General features: G+C 44.2%; 2 protein-coding genes across 2 annotated transcripts in view; one reads left to right on the top strand and one right to left on the bottom strand.

Annotated features, from left to right (window-relative positions):
* Positions 1-4196, top strand: part of SLC22A3 (solute carrier family 22 member 3) — a 46099-nt gene extending 41903 nt beyond the window's left edge. Inside the window, exons 9-11 of the mRNA XM_065401609.1 lie at positions 1836-1948; positions 3734-3833; positions 3974-4196. Of these exons, the coding sequence (XP_065257681.1) occupies positions 1836-1948; positions 3734-3833; positions 3974-4028 (268 nt within the window). The 3' untranslated portion in view covers positions 4029-4196. The remainder of the gene's footprint in view (positions 1-1835; positions 1949-3733; positions 3834-3973) is intronic.
* Positions 4197-9029: 4833 nt separating this feature from the next.
* The window catches only part of LOC135876251 (plasminogen-like), a 59229-nt gene continuing 48132 nt past the window's right edge, over positions 9030-20126 (bottom strand). Inside the window, exons 18-21 of the mRNA XM_065401447.1 lie at positions 16732-16872; positions 13510-13616; positions 11900-12045; positions 9030-9191 (exon numbers count right to left, since the gene is read on the bottom strand). Coding sequence (XP_065257519.1) covers positions 9030-9191; positions 11900-12045; positions 13510-13616; positions 16732-16872 — 556 coding nt within the window. The remainder of the gene's footprint in view (positions 9192-11899; positions 12046-13509; positions 13617-16731; positions 16873-20126) is intronic.

The following is a 20126-nucleotide window of genomic DNA, read 5'->3' on the forward strand; positions in this document are numbered from 1 at the left end:
GTAAAGGAAACACTGTTCTCAGAAGAATGTATTTTCTATCCAACAAGCCAAAACCTGTATAGCAGTGCAGCTAACCCTGTCTAAATTGATACCTATTAAAGAAATAAACAAGCTAATTGTGATAGGATTTACCTCTAGAATGCCCCCTTTTGAGAGAGTGGGCAGGGGTACCTCCCTTTGTTCCTAGTACCTTCCTTCAGCTACAGGGGTGGTTACCAAGTCAGTGTCTTTCTAGCTACAAGTAGCAGGGGATTAGTTCAGCACTCCCCCAACAGGGAGTCCAAACAAAAAGGGCAAAGGATAACAGTCCTTCAACCCCAAAGCAGTCCAGGTCCACCTGGCATGCTTTCCAAGGCAAATAGGTCAGTATTCTTTGAGTTAGGGCTGGATTTCTCTAACCCCTTTGCAGTCCAAGGGGCCCAGGCTGAGCATTCTGGGCTGAAAGAAAGGAAAATAATGTAGAGGTTCCTCTACTTATCCAGAGGATCTAGGCAACAGAGGATCTTCAGCAGCCTTTCTAATCAGCATTCACTATTCTGCGTATTTAAGGGGTTGGCACTCTAGCTCTGGATTTGGCTTTACTCTCTTAAGGAACCACCCTTTTTCAGAGGCAGCATGCTCCAGGTAGGACTTGATTGTACCCAAAGGGGCTTGTTAACCCCTCCTGGCTGGGATGGGCACTTGCCCCACCACCATAATCAAATAAACTTTGAGTGTCCCTAAAGATAAAATGTAGTAGAAAATGTACCCAATAAGAAAATAGACCTGTTCAACTAACCTATTATCTGTGCATCAAACCAATTATATATAAAACATTCCTACTGTCAAGACACTTGATTTACTGAGTAACTAGATAACCTGGTAATTGTTACCCTTAGTCTTCCATTCGTCAGCTTCTTTTTGTCGGTTTCTGACTCTCACTTGTGTCATGTTGAAATTAGATTGGAAGATCTTTGGTATATTGCAACAGTCTTAATAACTTTTAAAGATAAAATAAGAAAGTGAATGGCTATGCAATATATCTGGATTTTAGTAAAGCATTTAATACAGTGTTTCACAAACTCTTTCAACATTAAATTTAACTTGGCTTGGGTCTGAGCATTTTAAAGATGGGAAAACAGGCACAGAGAACTTAAATGAAGTTGTGCCAGGCTATCCAGGAAGACTGTGACAAAGCTGATTATAGAATCCCAATCAACCAAGAGTATGTCTACATTGCAAATGGAGGTATGACTGTAGCATGTGTAGATACGCCTAAGCTAGCTTTAACATAGTTAGCACAAGTAGCAATAGCGGTGAAGCCATGGCAGCTTAGGCTTCAGCATGGGCTGTACAAGCCCACCAGGGACCCTGGGTACTCACTTGGGCAGCTACCCACACTAAAGTCCATGCTGTAGCTAAAGCAAAAGGATCGTGCCAATAGTACTTCATCTTAGAAACTGGTTAGTTTAAAGGTCTGAATGCAGGAAGGCTTTGTGTGCAGTGATTTAGGATTAGTGTTCCACAGAGGTACAGCTTCTGAAATCCCATTAGGGAAGATCACTGGGTAATTCGCAATCTGATGTGCCAGTGGCAGAATCTGGCCCTTAACGTTGTTGGAATTCTTTTAAAATTTCCCACCAGTTCCCGCTATGTTCAATATATTATTTTTCAGTAACCCTCTGTTTTCTCATGAGTTCACTGATTAGACTCGTTGCACTGGTTTGCTTATGTAAGTGTGTGTTGTATGCCCTGATTATGAGATAACTTTGGGCCTAACACATGCATCTCCTAGGTTACATTGTCTTAACCCCTCTAAAATGAATATCTTTTTCTTTTTTTTTTTTTTTTTGCAGAAACTTTGGTGTTTCCCTGTGTTCGAGTTTGTGTGACCTAGGAGGTATCATAGCCCCATTTCTTCTCTTCCGATTAGCAGCCATCTGGATGGAGCTACCTCTAATCATCTTTAGTAAGAAATCATTTAAAATGCAACCTTGGATAGACTATTTCTTTTGCAAACGGACTGTTCAGTGCATTAGAAACATACTTTACTTACAGTACTGCAGGCTGGGAAAGTGCTGCTTTATTCAGCTCCATAACAAACACAGTGGGGAAAACACCCACTAAATAAACAGGAAATAAGGGAAGGGTGGAAGCATGGCTCCCATACACAATACTGTGATAATCCAGTTAATCCCTTGATGACCACTTTATTACAATTTGTTTTTAATCTGCTTCCTAACACAGCTTCTTTTCTTGGGAAGAGTTTTATTGCATGACCTATCTTCCCCCCTAATCCATCATCTCCATCCTCATTGGCCAGCACAGATGACCTAAGTGCAAAGGGGAGCTGTGCTGCATCCTTTCAATGATGGTGGTTACATCAGCTTGCGCACCCACACACATGGATCTCCAGGAGGCATTCTGGCTGAGTCCCACTGCATTTGTATCCCTCCTAAATTCTAAGCCCTGACTCCCATGGGGAAGACCCCTCAAAAGCCATTAAAATTTGTTTACCTATCAAAACAGAGCCCTGGCAGCAATGGGTTTCTAACATTTTCTGGATAGTTTTCATATGTGACTACCTTTCATCAGACCAAATAAACAAAGGACCATATTCTCTGCTGTTGGAAGTTAGTATAGTTCTATCGAAGTCAACAGAGCAGATCTGGCCAAAAGGGGAGAACCTGGGTTATCTCCCACTTAAGGTCCTGCTTTGCGGGAACATGGGAATTGCCATACTGGTTCAGAACAGTGGTCCGTGTAGTCCAGTATCCTGTTACCAACAGGGGTCAGTACCAGGTGCTTCAAAGTTAGGTGCAAGAAACCCTACAGCCAGATAATCTGGTCACATGGAATTTTCCTGCTGACTTCCCCAGGTTGGTTTACTCCCTAGTGCATGAGGATTTATAACCCTTCCAAAAAAAACCTTGTTTAATTTGTTAGCGTATATTGTTCTAACTCTGGATATTCTTGTTATTCATATATATATATATATATACACATATATATATATATATATATATATATATATATATATATAATCTTTTTTCCCCCCATGAGCTCTTGGTCTCAGTGGTGTCTTGTGACAATGAGTTCCACAGGCTAATTGTGTGAGCAAAGTATTTCCTTTTGGTAGGAAATCCTGAGTCTGAAGACTAAATCATGTTTTTCTGAAGAGAATCATGATGAGGAAAGAGTAGAAGGGACAGAACATAGAAAAAGAAAGAGAAGTGGATAAAGTGGATTTGAAATACAAAGTAAAAAAGAGAGAAGAACTTTTTTTTTTCAAATTAATATTGCTCCAACCGTAGCAGTATCCAGATGTTCCAGTTTACACCTTTGTATTCAAAATGTCTGCTGCACTCTGAAGACCTGATCCTCAACAACATTGTGTAACTGGGTGTAAAATTATCATCTGTATTTTCATCAGGCCCAGGAGCCCCAGTCATTGACCAGGACCCCACTGTGCTAGGTGCTGTACAAACACAAGACAAAAAAGTCCCTGCCCCCAAAGACTTTACAATCAGCATGGTAACGTTTCACATCTACTTTCCCAAAATGTAAATGACCAAATGAGAAGCAAGGCAGGGGAGAAACGGGCCTTCAGCTTTTACTTAGTGGTTTGGGAGCAACTTCAGGTCTTTCTACCCTTTTCTTATTTTGTTCCAGAAAACTGTCCTGGGAATGAGAAAAATGGCAAACCAATTTTGGTTCTTGTTGTTTTTTTCTTTTTCTTCAATGCCTGTCATAGGTATACTTGCAGTTATTTGTGGGATCTTAGTGCTGTTTTTACCTGAGACAAAGGGAATTTCCTTACCAGAGACAGTGGAGGATGTGGAACAGCTTTCCAGGTACTGTCTTTCCTTCAATATTACATTGATGTGATTTTCTGAGCAAGGGGCAGGGAATTGTACATTTTTACTGAAAATAAATTGGACAATGCTACAGTTTAGAAATATAACTCTTTTCTTTTCTCCCTCTGTTACTTCAGTCTCCAAAGTAAAAGTGGCAGGAAAAAGAAGCATCAAGATACCTCCTATATATGATCTTTCACTAAAAGCACTGAGCAAAACATCCCTGTTCTCACACCGGGAATTTGGTTTCCTCCTGATAACTGCTTTAAAGTCCTCTGGATTGAGCTGTGTCACAAAAGACACCTCCAAGTACTTCTTTTAGGAATGAAGATGTTCTAAATAAGCGTTGTATTTTTATATAGCTACAGAATAAATACATATTTTCTGAGTCCATTGTTTCCAGGAAGGGAGCGTTGTGTGGTTCTTGTTAGAGAATACCCACTTAAATCAGCTGCTTTGCCTGGCCCAGTAAGCTCTTACTTATTTGTATATGTTTGGGTCATTTGTTCATCCTTGATATTACAATAATTTGGGGAAATTGTGGTTTAAAATTGTGATGGTTTGGGGTGGGGGAAGCAGAATTAGAGTAGTTTTGTGCCCCACCGCGTGATAAAGCCTCTGAAAAATCAGAAAAGCAAACGAGGAATTGCTTAGGGAACCAGGGAACTGATGACATTGAGTCTGGAGAGAGTGGGAGCCTCATTTCTAATGTGTAGGTGTCAACAGGATATTCTTAATGTTTGGGATGGATTGGTATTGCAAAGTTGGTGAAGGGACTATAGGATAGAGTTTCTAAATTTAGCAGGCACCTCATTGTGGTTGAACAATTAATGCTCCAAACTGACCATCTCAAAAGCCTGGCATGGAGGAGCAATTATTTGTAAGATGGGGTTTCAAGAAACCATAGGGGGAAATAACCAATATACAAGGTGCTTCCTTCATTACTGCAACTTGGTGAGCTATATACAGTACATCAACACTTCTTAACTCTTCCCAGTCCATTCCACCCAACTGCCATGTCTGCTTAAGGAAAATAGGAACCATGCTAGCAATAAAATACATGCATGCTTGGAACAGGCAACAGAAGGAGAGACCATGGGATGCAGAAGACCAGCAGAACTACTTTTCAATAAGAATTTCTCCTGACACGTAGTCAAATGACAATAAGACATTTGGCAAAACTCCCTACAGACTAAAAGGAATGGAGCCAAATGTGCACCTCTGTTAAACTATCTGGTTAGATGCTTTGTAATGCCAAATTAGAACACATTGTATTTTGATGCTGTCCCTGAGAGACAATTGTTCTTATGCTACTAAGAGATGCCAGGATTACCTGATCAAATAGACATTCTCCTAAATGGATAATGGACTTATTTTAACCTTTCTTGTTTATTTAATGTTTTTCTCGAGTCTTAAAGTACCTCGATATAAGAGCTCCCTCAGTTCTGCAGTGGTGTCTGTGGTTTGCAGAGGAATCCGTGGGTAATTTTAATTATATTGGTTATAAGCAGAATTGCTTGACGTTTTCTGTGGCAGAGGGAAGTTTGTGTTGTATTGGTCAACTGCCTGCAGTTGCACTTATGTGATTGAGAACTTAAGGCATGAGAACTTATTTTTCAGGCCTTTCTAATTGCACAACTCTACCCCGATATAACACGAATTCGGATATAACGCGGTAAAGCAGTGCTCTGGGGGGGCTGCGCACTCCGGTGGAGCAAAGCAAGTTCGATATAACGCGGTTTCACCTATAACACGGTAAGATTTTTTGGCTCCCGAGGACAGCGTTATATCGGGGTAGAGGTGTACTTTGCTCAGAGTGGCATTCTGTATTGTCCAGAATAAAATGTAGACAATGTATGTCAGTATTTAAAATAACTGAATGCCTGCATACTCCCTGTTAGGAATTTAAGGTCTTTTTAAGCTTACAATTTTATGTGTGTGGATCAGAGAGACAAGGTGGGTGAGGGAATATCTTTTATTGGACCAACTTCTGTTGGTGAGAGAGACAAGCTTCTGAGCTGCACAGAGCTCTACTTCAGGTCTGGGAAACTAACTTAAAATGTTGCTGCTAAATAAGTCCGGCATGTATCTGTCGATGCCGTCTGACTCTTTAATATGATACTATTTTAATAATAACCTGGGTTATATTTTCAGGTTAAGTATGTATATTATACAGGAAAGAGGAAACTTGTGTTAATGTTCACTGATAAGCAGATGGAGAAGTAAAATCTCAGTCCCTGTGAGAGTTCCTCCATATTAATTGTAGCACATTATACAGTGATCTCTTATAATACCCAGAAATGCCAAAATCCCTTTGGTGACCTTAATTAGGTTCCATTCTCTTTGTTTTACACAGTCTTTTTGCTTGTTTTATTAATATTTTGGTAGAAGGAGAGGGATGAGATGGTGGAGGTACATTGAGGTCTAAAGTGTGGAACTTCCCCCCCCCCCCCACACACAGTGGGAAATAGCGCTTATATGTATATGGACCAATAATTATGCTGCTTATAAAAATAATTCTTTTAATTGCAAAGTCACATCTGCTTTTAAGTCTAAATGTCAATGAGTTAATCATTTCTGAGCCTTATGGGAGAGTCCTACAAATTTCTCTAGCAGGGATATAATTCTCTATTAAAGTCTACAGAATTAAAAATTCTATCAAGAGGAGATCACCCTCTAGGATTCATCCCTATTAATTTTTACAGGACTTTTCTATGAGAAGAAAAAAGGGAACATTTTATCAGTCTTCTAGGCAGTACTTCCAATGTTTGCTCCGACACTTTCTCAACATTTTTGAGCCAGCAGAAGGAATAAGTGAAGACATGGTATACCCAACCATATGCCCTCCAAACTGAGCACCGGTTAAGGAATGATTCAAGAAACACATTTAGGGCCTGCTTCAGAGAGGTGCTGGGTGCCCTCAATACTCATTGCAGTCAGCAAGAGGTAAGGGGCTCTAATACCCTTAGGACTGGACAGTTAAGATGTGATTTCATTTATCATGGAGTTTCTTACATATCACCTTTTAGTGCCTTTATATCAAGTGTGATCTGTTTAAAAGTCAAAGGGTGAATTTTCCAACTGTCAGTACGGCATACTCAACATGGGATATGGAAATCAAGGAATGTATTCTGACTGCCACTTACACTATTACTAGGAATAAAGATTTTGTCATCAGAATTTAGCAGACAGGGCTGCTGAACAGGAGGCACAATAGAAATCTGGTCATTCTTCCATGGTTGTATTGACTCTGTGAGGGGTTAACAGGAGCAAACATTTGTTAAAATAAGCAGACTTGACTAAAAAAACCCCCCACAGGAAGCAGATTTTCTGGATCAAAATCATTTTAAAGTCCTGAAGTGAGGGGTCTCCTGTAAAACTCACAGATGAAGAGTGTGATGATGACTGTTTTATGTAATGGCTGACTGTTTCAGTCAAGCCCAGCGTGATCATTATGAAGCCCATTGTGGAAATTATTTCCAGGGATAGGGCTGGAAGGTGAAGTACTGGGTTTACTGACAGTAGTAGCCAGACAGTATGATGGTCTTCATATGGGCGGCACGTCAGACCTTGTCACAAGAACAATCACATTTCTGACGTGGTCTGGGAGGCAGAGATGTCTATGGAATGAACTATTGAAGAATCAAGGTGCAAATTCATATCACAAATTAAATGTAAAAATCGTACTGTGGGAGCAGAAAGTCTTTCTAAAATGTTTATGAGGTTTGGTAGTTTATTATGATATGGAACAAAGAACAGATGACTGGCATCCAAAAATGTATAACAATCTCTGTGGCGGGTAGGCACTCAATATTATTTGTTTCTCTTTTTCCTTCCCTCTGTTGGATTTCATGAGGAAAGCTGTTCTTGTAGCACCATGAGGTATTAGCTGTGGCTTAATGTGTGATGCTTTATGGACAGAACTCTCATTAGCAATAATCACACAAGGGTGTAAATCCTTCTCTATCAGGAAGAGAAAATATACAACTAAAGCTTGTATAGTGAGGCAAGACTGGTACTGAGGCTCTTATGCCATTTTATTATGTGCCATTATGGGCCGTCACTCACTGCGGTAAAGACTTGCATCACTAGCTGCTTCTGTCTTCACCACGGACTAGTTGGAGTGGAAGATCTACTTGCTATTCAGCATCTTATGTTCCTGACACCACATTCATACCTTTGTGCTGATACAGAAGTGTCCATAACAATAAAAACTGCATTTACAAAAAAATGAGTTTCTCCTCTCTCCTGCCAGATGTATAGAACACCACAGGAAAATGATGCATAAGCTGACATACTCACGGGGCATCTGAAATACAAGGGGTCTCCTCTGTCTTCCCTACCACCTGGCTGCTATGAGGGTAGGTAGTCTCTCCTTTCTCTTGACACCCCCCCCCCCAGGAGGGATGAATTTTCCCCATTTTCTGGCTCACAGATAGTGCATGGTGAGGGTATTTCTCCTTCTCCCTGCTGCACCCTTCTGGCTTTTGGTGAGAGTGAAAGAGAATTCCAGTGGCTTTTTTCTTTCTTCCCCTCCCTCTGTAGAGGGTGGAGGAAAGCAAAGCCTCCCTAGCACCAGGGAGTTGGCTGAGGACTCCCCCTGCTTTCTGACATGTATAGGGCAGAGGGTAGGGAGCATCAGACAGCGAATGTATCATACTCTATTAGAGCCACTTGCTGTCGCCCTGAAGAACCACATGCAGTCCAAGATCCATAGATACAGGACCACTGCTTTACACCACTCAGTTGGGTGCAACTAGTGTCCTGTTAGAGGCTAGGAAAAGTAAACTATTGTCACTAGTTACTGCAGTTCAAGAGTAGTTCTATTAATATCCTGAGAGCACAAAAACAGAAGGGAAAGTAAACACTTTGTGAACAATTTATTTATTTTATTGCTCTGGTACCATATCAAGGATTAAAGTATTTGGGTCCAGTTATGGAAAAGAAGGAATAGGATATTTTTCAACAAGTACCTCACAAACGTGTGTTCATTGTAGAATATAAAATACACCAAAGGAGGCTAACAGTCAGTTTGGTTTCTTGGCAATGACTGTTAATTTACAGTAACTTACAATAGATGACAATATTTATTTCAGATTCTTGTAAATAATTTTGATTTTAACACTATATTTGGAATCCCACGTCTCTACTTTGTGCATTGCCTTCCAGGAGGGATCAGTGAATCCCCAGGCCTCAGCCGGTACTCATTACCCTCTCAATCCAACCAACAAACCTAGAAACTCGGGCATAAACACCAGGCTTCATGGCCTCTGCACAGCCCAGACCCCAAGAGGTGACGCCATGAACGAAGAATTTTTCTTGCTCAATACATATTAGGGGTCCTCCACTGTCACCCTACAAAGAAGAAGAAAGAGGGTTGCTACCTTATTGAGAGCACAATATGCAAACAGTAACATGCGGGTCAGAGGCACCGAAGGGGAAATATCTCCACAGCCAAGTATATGGTCATAAGAAAACACTTCAGCTGGGTCCAGGGAGCTATGCTTTCCCTGCCTGCATGTTGGGTTTTTTTGCAGTGGTGCCAATTAAGGGACCTGGTGGGGTGTGAATGTCCCCTGTGTGGCCCCAAGGTTTTTGGTCAAAGTTCCATACGCCGTGAAGATAGTTACCTCGCCACTTTTAAGCAGCAGTCTTATAGTAAATCATGGCTGTTGCACCACTTCAGCTGAGTGGGTGTAATGCCACTGAAATTTGGCCCACCCCACCCCTCCGTCCGGATGGAGGGGTGGCCAGGCCAAATGGTGTTGCGACCTGGTGCATAGGGAGTCTGTTCCTGTACAGTGGAGTGCAGGGGAGTCCACGGAGAATTCGACTCCTGGCAGCACCAGCTCATGTAAGAGAGGGGAGACTAGTGGTACAAGTAGAATTCATTTCTTACTGGTATGCTGCACCAGCTAAAGGGGGGAAGGGGCATGTGACTCCTCAATTGACCCTACCCTGCCCCCAGCCTGGGCCCCATGCTCTCCCCCTCTGCTCCCCTCCCCATGATCCATTGAGGGGGGGCTCTGTCCTCCTCCCGCTGTGCTGGAGACTTCTCCGGAACCACACCGGTGAAAGGAGCAGAATGTGGGGCTGCCCAGCGGTCCCACATCAGCAGCTCCTCCGGCACGGCTGTACCATCCCCAACCCCGCCCCCAGCCTTTCCACGCAGCTGCGTCTCCTGAGTCCTGTCCGGGGTCTGTACAGCAGCCCCGCCAGAGGACAGAGCTGCGGGGGTGAGGCTAAGGGCAATAGAGCTGCGCCGGAGGAGCTGCCGGCGTGGGCTTCTGCTCCTTTCGCCGCTGCGGTTCCTGGGAGATTCCTGAACTGTAGGGCTCTCCTGGGAACTGCAGCGGTGAAAGGAGCAGACCGTCGGGCGGCCCCACACCAGCAACTCCTCCGGTGCAGCTGTACCGCCCTGAGCCCCGTCTCCAGCCCTGTCCTCCGGCGGGGCTGTACAGACCCCAGACAGGAGACGCAGGGACACAGCTCTGTGGAAGGGCTGGGGGCGATACAGCCACACTGGAGGAGCTGCTGGCGTGGGGCTGCCCCATGTTCTGCTCCTCCTGTGTCTTTCCAGTACGGCGTACCGGCTATAAATAGCTTACTGGTATGGCGTACTGGACCATCCTGCCCTACTTGCACCGCTGGGGGCGACTCCCCAGCCGAGGGTGACCTGGGGTCCCTGCTGGGGAGAGGCATGAGCAGGCACCAGAACAGGGTCTCTGCGGGGGGTGGGCAGGGACTGGAATTCACACACACACCCCTGAAATATCTGAATTGACAATATTGCTTTTTTGTAAAGCTGCTTCTTATCGACAGTACTCGAGACAGCCAGGCATGAAACATATTTGTAGAATCAGAGAATGATGTCAAGGGGCATTTGACTGCACAGTTAACCCTGTTCTTCCGCCACTGAGTTCCTCTCTCTCCCACCCCCACTTCCTTCCTTCCGAACATCCCATCAGTTCTCCTACTCCTCGCCCGCTGAAGCCTTGGCTCTTCAAGTGGGGTGGCACTACTACTGTTGCTACCAATGCCTGTGAGAGAGCTGACTCCTCTTCCTTCTTACTCCCAATTCCTCCTACACAGTGAGACCCACACACACCAAGTGGGAGCTGGGGGAGAAGCAGAGGGCAGTGAGTGTAGTAAATAAACTGGTCAGGGAAGGTAAAGGAACCTTAGCAGCTACCCTCTCACTAACCCAGCTGGCAAAGAGAGCATCTCCGCTGAGTGAGTGGGGGGATCAAAGGGTTTAAAAAAAACTTTTGGCAGCTGGCCGGAAAAGCAGGAGGCAGCACTGGAAAGCTAGGGTGCAAGAGAACAGATCTGAGCTTCTGTCCAAATTCTAGACATTCAGTAGCTTCTTCACACCCTATGTCCCACCTGGTCACAAATTTACTGCCTGTAAATATCAGAACCTTGATTCAAGTGCATATGCCCATTGGGTGACAGGCACATCACGGAGATTTCTGCATGACCAGGAAATACCATTAACACTGCTGGTGCAGGAGGCCTGCTCAGGCAGGTTCATATTTACTTTCAGCCTTCTTTACCAAGGAGTCCCAGCTTTTCAATGAGGAAAGCTCCCAGCTTGATCCCTTTATTCAGTTAGGTTAAGGAGCATTTCTAAAGTCCTTTCACATATTCAAGAAAATCAGAAAACTGGAAACACTTCAGTCCTAATCCTTTGGACTAAAAAAAAAGCCTTTCTACACTTATGAACATTCACCACTAACACGCTTTCCCCTAACAAGAGAAGGGTCTAAGGAATACAGCATGGAATACATACACACAGGGTCAACTGTAGATTTTCACACCTACTCACTGCTTGGGATGAGGGGGACAATCTAGCTATGAATTATCTCCAGCTCTGGTTGTACCAATGGAAGAAGGAGCGAGGGAGAACTAGATTCTATATGTATTTTCAGCTCTTCACTTCAAGAGGGTATTGAGCCATGAGTTGCTGAGGCTAATACTGTGCCCCTAAAGGACAGAGCCCCAAGTGTCATTTGTCTTGTTTATGCTTAAAGCCAGTTTTGATGTCACCAGTCTTTTCTTACCTGGCAGCTGTCAGTACCACCATCAATATTCCCAGCACAGAGCTCATGGTTTCTAACTCTTCCATTCAGAAATTCGGGACGATTGCACACTTTATTCTCTATCACAGGGAAGCCAGTTTCTTTAAGTTTACCTTCTCCACCAGTACCTTTGTGAGTAAACAACAAAATAAGTATAAATTGCATAGATTCATAGCAGAGGCAGTATGATCCCCTGGATAAGGTGTTGGCCTGGAAATCAGGAAACCTGGCTTCTGTTCCTGGCTCTGCCACTGACTCACTGTGGGCCTGATCCAAAGCCCGTTCAAGTCAATGGGAGTCTTTGCCCAAGTCACTTAACTTCTCTGAGCCTCATTTCCCCCATCTATAAAATAGAGATAATACTGATTATTTTCCTTTGTAAAGTGCTTTGAAATCAATAAATAAAAAGCAGCAGTCGATACTCTGTTAGTATTGACATAGATTGTTTAGTATTGACAGGATTTCATTAGGGTGAAATAGCAGCACAGCTGATTCAGCAAAAAAGATGAAGAAATTAGCTTGGATTTATTTTAAATCTAGCTCAAGTCTGTTAAACCTCAGGGTGGGAAAATCTGCAATGGTCAAAACACCTGGAAGCCAGTGTGATGTTGGGATATGACATTTCAAATATGCATTTACCCACCTGCAAGATGCCACAGACCCCCCTGAGGCCAAAGAAACCCACAGTTGAGAGCAGGAGTCTGATAGACCGTTTGCTTGAAACATCATAAAGACATAGGTCCCAACCACTATGGAGACTGGGAATGCTGAGTACAGACACGCCTCTCATCTTGAAGAAGATGGGTTTTTAAGAGGAGGGTCTTAAAGTGAGAGTGGTGGTCTGGCAAACAGGTATGTGAAGGACATTTCTTACGTAGGGGCGAAGATGGAAAAATGTGCACAGATGGGAGTGGGAATCAAATGGGGGTATTGTCATTATTATGAACCATGTGTACTGGCTAAGGACCAACCAAGAATAGGCCCCAATGTGCTAGGCACTGTACACGCACAAAGTAGCTGATCGTCCCGGAACAGCTTGCGTCCTAAACAGACAGGACAGACACAGGATGGGGGAATGGGATCACAGGTGTAACTGAGGGGATAAAGAGGTTGGACAACGTTCTAGTCAGGCAGGGCAATGTGGCAGATTTTGAAAGTGTGGACAAGAAGTCGCCTTCTGAGTAAGGATTGGAGTCTTTGTGAGAAAGTCATTCAAGAGAATGACCTAAGTCAACATCATGCAGTTTAGAGTAGGGGCAAGGCTAGAAAAATATCCCTCCTGACTGTGCAGAAACCCAAGCTGGGGCAACAGACAGGAGGATAAAGAGGGAAAGCGTTGACAGATTGTTAGGTCTGATTCTCCTCTCACTTTATACTGCTTTTATAAAGGTGTAACTCCATCGATTTCAATGGAGCACTCCTGAATTGTGAGAATCAAACTCAGAGAGAGAGGGAGATGGAAAGAATGACATTGCTAAATGATATTTGCTGTATGGTAAATACTGATGTATATTGATTTGTTTTTTCGAGCACAGAGGGTGCACACATTTGGGGTTTGCATTGATCTTTCAACTGCACTGAATGTGCCTCACCTTTTGTTTCTCCCCAGCCAGTCACATAGCATTCTGCTCTGTTTCCTAACATCACATTTTCTGAAGGCAAACAAGCTGGGATCACTTCATTGTTGATTACTGCAGGACTGAAACAAAACAAAATGAAAACCAAATCCACAGACGTATAGCTTTAGCTGGTTTGTCCCTGATACCATTTACATTCTGAGGCTCTGGAGGGAGACTTGGTGCACAATGGGCTTGGTTTTCAGAAGTGCTGAGCACTGATCCCCAAATGAAGTCAAGGAGTATAGCCCTACAAGTATTGAAGTAGAACATTTTTTTTAAGTGAGGTGTTCTCTCAGGCCCCAAACAGCTTTCTTCTTAGGACCCTCCCACAGTGTGGTGCATGTACGGACAAGGGGAGAAGTGACGAGCAGCTGGAGAGACTTGGCAGATCCTTCTGGAGAGGAAGAAATAAAATTAAATAAATCAGAGAATTTGCCAAGCCACAGCATGACTGATCTGATTTCAGAGGTGCCTGCTGGATGTCTAAGCAGGATCCTGGACAGGGCTTCAGGCAAATGCAAATATACACAGGCATTTTCAGTGTATACCACAAGAGATGCCTGACTATTATTGTATCGGGGCCCAAATGCTCAGCCCATCATTAAGTGCTCAGATGGGCTGGGCACTGGGTAGTTCCACCAGAGGAAGAAATCCTCCCACCCAGGTCAAGGAGCAGCTATGGAGCGGAGGCACCCCATGGCCATTACTGCAGCCCTATCTCACCCCTTCCTCAAGATGGGAGACGATGATAGGAGCCACAAGGCAGAAGATGCTCCAGCCATACCCCTATTTCTGTTCCACTTCCACCCACCCCTCCTCTGTGGTGCTGCCACTTAGCAGAATTCCAGCCTGTGGGGAGTCAGGAAGGCACCCTCTTTTGCAATCCCCCAAATTTGTCTCCTCCCTTCCCAAAATTGTGTAACAGAATCACACTGTTTCTGTTGGCAGGGGGCCCTCCACATGCTTAGATGACAGAGCAGGGTCTGTCACATGCCTAAACATAACCATCTTGAGTCTTAACTGCCCATGTGCTAGCAATGCAACTGGACTGCTCGGGATTCAACCAAGATTCAGGTGCTGGATGCTTGGGGATCTGATTCTTTCCTTGCACCTTGTGCAATCATTGACACCTGTGTGACATGGGCATAACACCCGTCTCTTTCATCTTGGAGAGAATATCTTCTGCAGCAGAAAACAAGAAATTCATTTCTTTTTCAAGATCCACAAAACCTAGCAGGTCTCAGGCCATTTTCCATGCATTGACAAAGAGTCAGGTTTAAATAGGATTGCTTTAGGATCCATATGAAACTCTTCTGACTAACTCAGGGGCCCTGCTTACACTTCAAATTGTGGCTTGCGTAGGTTGAAAATGGAACAGAGATTTTTCAGGATCAGATCATACCTCTGACTTCTCTCCAAGTTTTGACTCTTGATTTTAGAAATTCTAAGGAAATCTCTATTAGGCAGTAGCGGATTTAGGGTTAGTGGGGCCCTGTGCTCAGCCTCATTTTTGAGGCCCTTCCTTGGGACCCAGCCAAGAAAAAGAACATTCTCTCTTATCTCCCCCCCCGCCCCCGTTTGTCAATCTTTTTTTCTTCCTCCTCCTCCTATAAATAATAGGAAGTAAATGAAAATAAAGTGAGGTACCTTGTTTTTGTAATCTAACATTTTTCCACAGACCACTTGAAAATCACTGAGGGTCTCGGCGGACCACTTAATGATCTTTCCAAATATTGTTTGTACCGTTAGCTAACTATTGTAAAGCACTTTGGATTAGAGCGCTTTATAAAAAAACGTAAAAAAAAACCTTTGGGTGCAAGGTCTGGCCAGGACTTAGGGTGCAGGAGGGGGCTCAGGGCTGGGGATGCAGGGTCTGGGAGGAAGTTAGGGTGCAGGAGCAGGCTGGGGTTGGGGTGCAGGGTCTGGCCAGGAGTTAGGTGCAGGAGGGGCTCAGGGCTGGGGCAGGAGGTTGGGGTGTGGAGCACTTACCTGGGGCAGCTCCCGTTTGGTGCGAGTGGTGCAGGTGGGGATGTGGGGGGGTGCAGGAGTCAGGGTGGGCAGGGGGCTGAGTGTGTGTGAGAGGGGTGCAGGAGTCAGGGCTGGGAGTGTGTAAGGGGGGTGCAGGAGTCAGGGAGGGCAGGGGCTGAGGGTGTGGAGGGACAGGAGTGTGGGGGGGTTGCAGGAGTCAGGGAGGGCAGGAGGATGGGAGTGTGTGAGGGGCTGCAGGAGTCAGGGAAGGCAGGTGGCTGGGGGTACATGAGGGGGTGCAGGAGTCAGGGCTGGGGGTGCAGGGTCTGGGAGGGAGTTAGGGTGCAGGAGGGGGCTCAGGGCTGGGGCAGGAGGTTGGGGTGTGGAGCACTTACCTGGGGCAGCTCCCATGTGGTGTGAGGGTGCAGGTGGGGATGTGAGAGGGGTGCAGGAGTCAGGGCAAGGAGCATTATTAAACCTCTTGGGATCCTTTTGGAATGTGTTTGACACGTAAGTGTAATTTTGATTTATTTAATACAGGAATGCAACTTGAAAAATTCTGCCTGCCATATTCCTTTAAAATCTCTTTAGTCAAACCACGTAATTTAACTATGTTTCATCTTGAGAAAAGAAGCTTGATGGGGGACCTATAACAGTCTTCAAATATGTTAAAGGCTGTTATAAAGAGGACAGTGATCAGTTGTTCTCCATGTCCATGGAAGATAGGACAAGAAGTATAATGGGCTTAATCTGCAGCAAGGGAGATTGAGTAAGATATTAAGAAAAACTTTCTAACTATAAGGGTAGTTAAGCTCTGGAATGGGCTTCCAAGGGATGTTGTGGAAATCCCATCATTGGAGGTTTTTAAGAACAGGTTAGACAAACACCTGTCAGGATGGTCTAGGTTTACTTGGTCCTGCCTCAGCGCAGGAGGCTGGACTAGATGATGTCTCCAGGTCTCTTCCAGTCCAACATTTCTATGATGGAAACTGGTCTGTTCTGTAGTATTTTCAGTATGCTTATCTGTCATTAATATGTATTCTGCATAGATGTAAACACATTTTTGAAGCTTGTAAGAAATGCTTAGAAATGATTTTATACACTTTGTGGTATGGGTAGCCTACTGTCACTTCCACCCCACATATTTGTCAAATCTAAATCCAGACAAGGACACTCATGACTTCGGCCTAAAGAGCTTTAGGGGGAAAGATTTGGCTGAAACGATACCTGCGCATCTTCAGCAAGGCAATGTCTGCCCCACCAGGTTCCTTGAATATTCTCTCAACATCTCGGATTTGCACAGACGCCTCGACTGCCCTTTCAGTGTGTAGTCCAAGGAAGATTCTATATGAAGAAGGCCTGGATGACCTGTAAGAGGTGATTTCATATGGTGAGGTTCTATACAGATAATCAGAGCTTGCACCTCTGCTGAGTGGGGAGCAAGTCCTGGAGAACTGTAGTTGATAGGGAGCTGGGACATACTGATTATTTTTGCAAAAATCTAAGCATTAGTTATTTTTTAAAATGTTTAGCTCTTATAGTTATGAAGAAATCCAGAGTCTATAAAGTGATGTCATGTTTTCTTCCTGAATCTGCAGATATACTGCTCCAGTGGCTCTGCTGCTGCTCAGAGCTTTCCCAAGTAGCAACAGTGGACATGTGATCAATTTCACAGCTGCTACTCAAAATCCTATGAGGGAAGGTGCATAGTGGGTACTGTGAAAATGACAATGTTTGACCAAGATACAAGCAGCAACAGAGGCAGGTAGCGGAGCTATTTACTGGGGAGGAAGACCCGAAACAAGATGTAGACATATGCTCTCCCCCTCTGCCCCAGCAACCAAGAGACTGGGAAAAGGGTAGAAGAGTGTTGACACAAACCCTCCTTATGCAGCAGCAGCCGGACAGGGGATTGATAGAGTGGTGGAGAGCCCATCTGTCTTTGCAACACCCAGAAAAGTGGGGGAGGGCAGAATGGTGCCATGGTTAGAATGAGGTGCTAGCAATAGGATGGGGGTAGAGGGAGGAGGAACTCTGGGAACTCTATCAGCAACCAGAGGAAGGTAGGCATGGGAGGGGTGGATGGGGTGCACAGATTACTACAGTGATGGGTGTGGTGTTCAAGAGCCTACATAAACAAGGGAGCATCACTTTTATCAGGCATCGACCTACCAGACACTGATATGAAGGATAGCTCCTTCAGTAAGTTCAGGAGATAGCACCCTGATATTAATCACAGCATCCTTCCTTTTAGCTGAAGCCAGGGTGGTGGGAGGGGGTAGGCTTCTCATTGGGGTGTTTTCACTGTTATTCCCACTAAATCTTTCATATTGAGCTAAAGCCAGTGGTAGGTAGAGTCCTCTAGCTAGGGGTCACACTCCACATCCCAGAATATTAAAGGAACTGCCACATGAAATCTCAAGCCCAACAGCAAGGATTTTTAATGTATCTATAAAATCAGGGGCCATACCCTATGACTGGAGAATTGCTAATATAGTTCCTATTTTTAAGAAAGGAAAAAAAGTGATCCAGGAAACTACAGGCTCATTAGTTTGACCTCAATTGTACTCATGGTCTTGGAACAAATTTTGAAAGGGAAAATAGTTAAGGACATAGATGTAAAGGGTAATTGGGATAAAGTATAACATGGTTTTACATAAGGTAGACCTCTTTCTTTGAGAAGATAACTGATTTCTTTAAACAAAGGAAAAGCCTTAGATCTAATCTACTTGGATTTCAGTAAGGCACTTGATATACTTCCACATGGGAAATTATTAGTTAAACTGGGGAAGATGGAGATTAATATGAGAATTGAAAGGTAGATAAGGAGCTGGCTAAAGGGGAGACTACAACGGGTCATACTGAAAGGTGAACTCCAGGCTGGAGGGAGGTTACTAGTGGAATGCTTCAGGGATCAGTCTTGGGACCAAGCTTAGTTAACATTTTCATTCATTACCTTGGCACAAAAAGTGGGGATGTGCTAATAAAATTTGCACATGACACAAAGTTGGGAGGTATTGCTAATACAGAGGAGGACCAGAATATCATACAAGAAGATCTGGGGGACCTTATAAACTGGAGTAATAGAAATGGGATGAAATTTAATAGTGCAAAGTGCAAGGTCATGCATTTAGGGACTAACAACAAGAATTTTTGCTATAAGCTGGAGACTTATCAGTTGAAGCGACAGAGCAGGAGAAAGATCTGGGTGTATTTGTCGATTACAGGATGATTATGAGCCGCCACTGTAATGCGGCCATGAAAAAGGCTAATGCAATCCTAGTGTGCATCAGGCGAGATAGGGGAAGTGCTATTGCCATTATACAATACACTGGTGGGACCCCATCTGTAATACTGTGTTCAGTTCTGGTCTCCCATGGTTAAGAAAGATTAATTCAAACTGGAACAGTGAAGAGAAGGGCTACTAGGATGATTAGAGGACTGGAAACCTTTCCTTACAAAAGAAGACTCATGGAGCATGGCTTGTTTAGCCTAACCAAACAAAGGCTGGGGGAGATATGATGGCTCTCTATAAATACATCAGAGGGACAAACACCAAGGAGGGAGAGGAGTTATTTAAGTTAAGTGCCAGTGCTGACACAAGAACAAATGACTATAAACTGGCCATCAAGAAGTTTAGGCTTGAAATCAGAAGAAGGTTTCTAACCATCAGAGGAATGAAGGTCTGGAACAGCTTTCCAAGGGAAGCAATGGGGGCGCAAAACCTAACCAGCTTCAAGACTGAGCTTGATAAGTTGATGGAGGGGATGTATGATGAGACTGCCTACAATGGCATGTGGCCCATCTGTGACTGCTAGTAGCAAAAATCCCCAATGGCCAGAGCTGGGGCACTAGATGGGGAGGGCTCGGAGTTATTACTGAGAATTCTTTCCCAGGAGTTTGGCCAGTGGGTTTTGCTGACATGCTCAGGGTTCAACCTATCGCTATATTTGGGGATGGGAAGGAATTTTCCTGCAAGTCAGATTGACAGAGACTCTGGGGGGGTTTCGCCTTCCGCTGCACCATGGGGCACAGGTAGGGTGACCAGATGTCCTGATTTTATAGGGACAGTCCCGATATTTGGAGCTTTTTCTTATATAGGCACCTATTACCCCCCACCCCCATCCCGATTTTTCACACTTGCTGTCTGGTCTCCCTAGGCACAGGCCACTTGCTGGTTTAAACTTGAGTAAAGGGGGATTCTCTGTAACTTGAAGTCTTTAAACCATGATTTGAGGACTTCAGTAACTCAGCCAGAGGTTCAGGGTCTATTACAGGAGAAGGTGGGTAAGGTTCTGTGGCCTGCAATGTGCAGGAGGTTAGCTTAGATTATCACAATGGTCCCTTCTGGCCTTTAGGTCTATGAGTCTATGTAATCATATTTTTGGCCATCTCTTTGTATCAGAATCTGAAAAACAAAGCAGTTCTGGTCTCAGCTGGGATTTTTCGTCTATAAATGTCATCTACGTGACAGTTTGAATGCAACAATAAAACTGCAAATATTGTAACTCTTATAGCTACAGCAACCATGAAGTCAGATGACTAGATACTCTGTTTTGGATGCAGAGTTTTGCTTATTAAGGTCTCGTCAAGTATTCCACTAACATTTATTATGACATGAA

Source organism: Emys orbicularis, chromosome 3, assembly GCF_028017835.1.
Source record: "Emys orbicularis isolate rEmyOrb1 chromosome 3, rEmyOrb1.hap1, whole genome shotgun sequence".
NCBI lineage: Eukaryota > Metazoa > Chordata > Testudines > Emydidae > Emys > Emys orbicularis.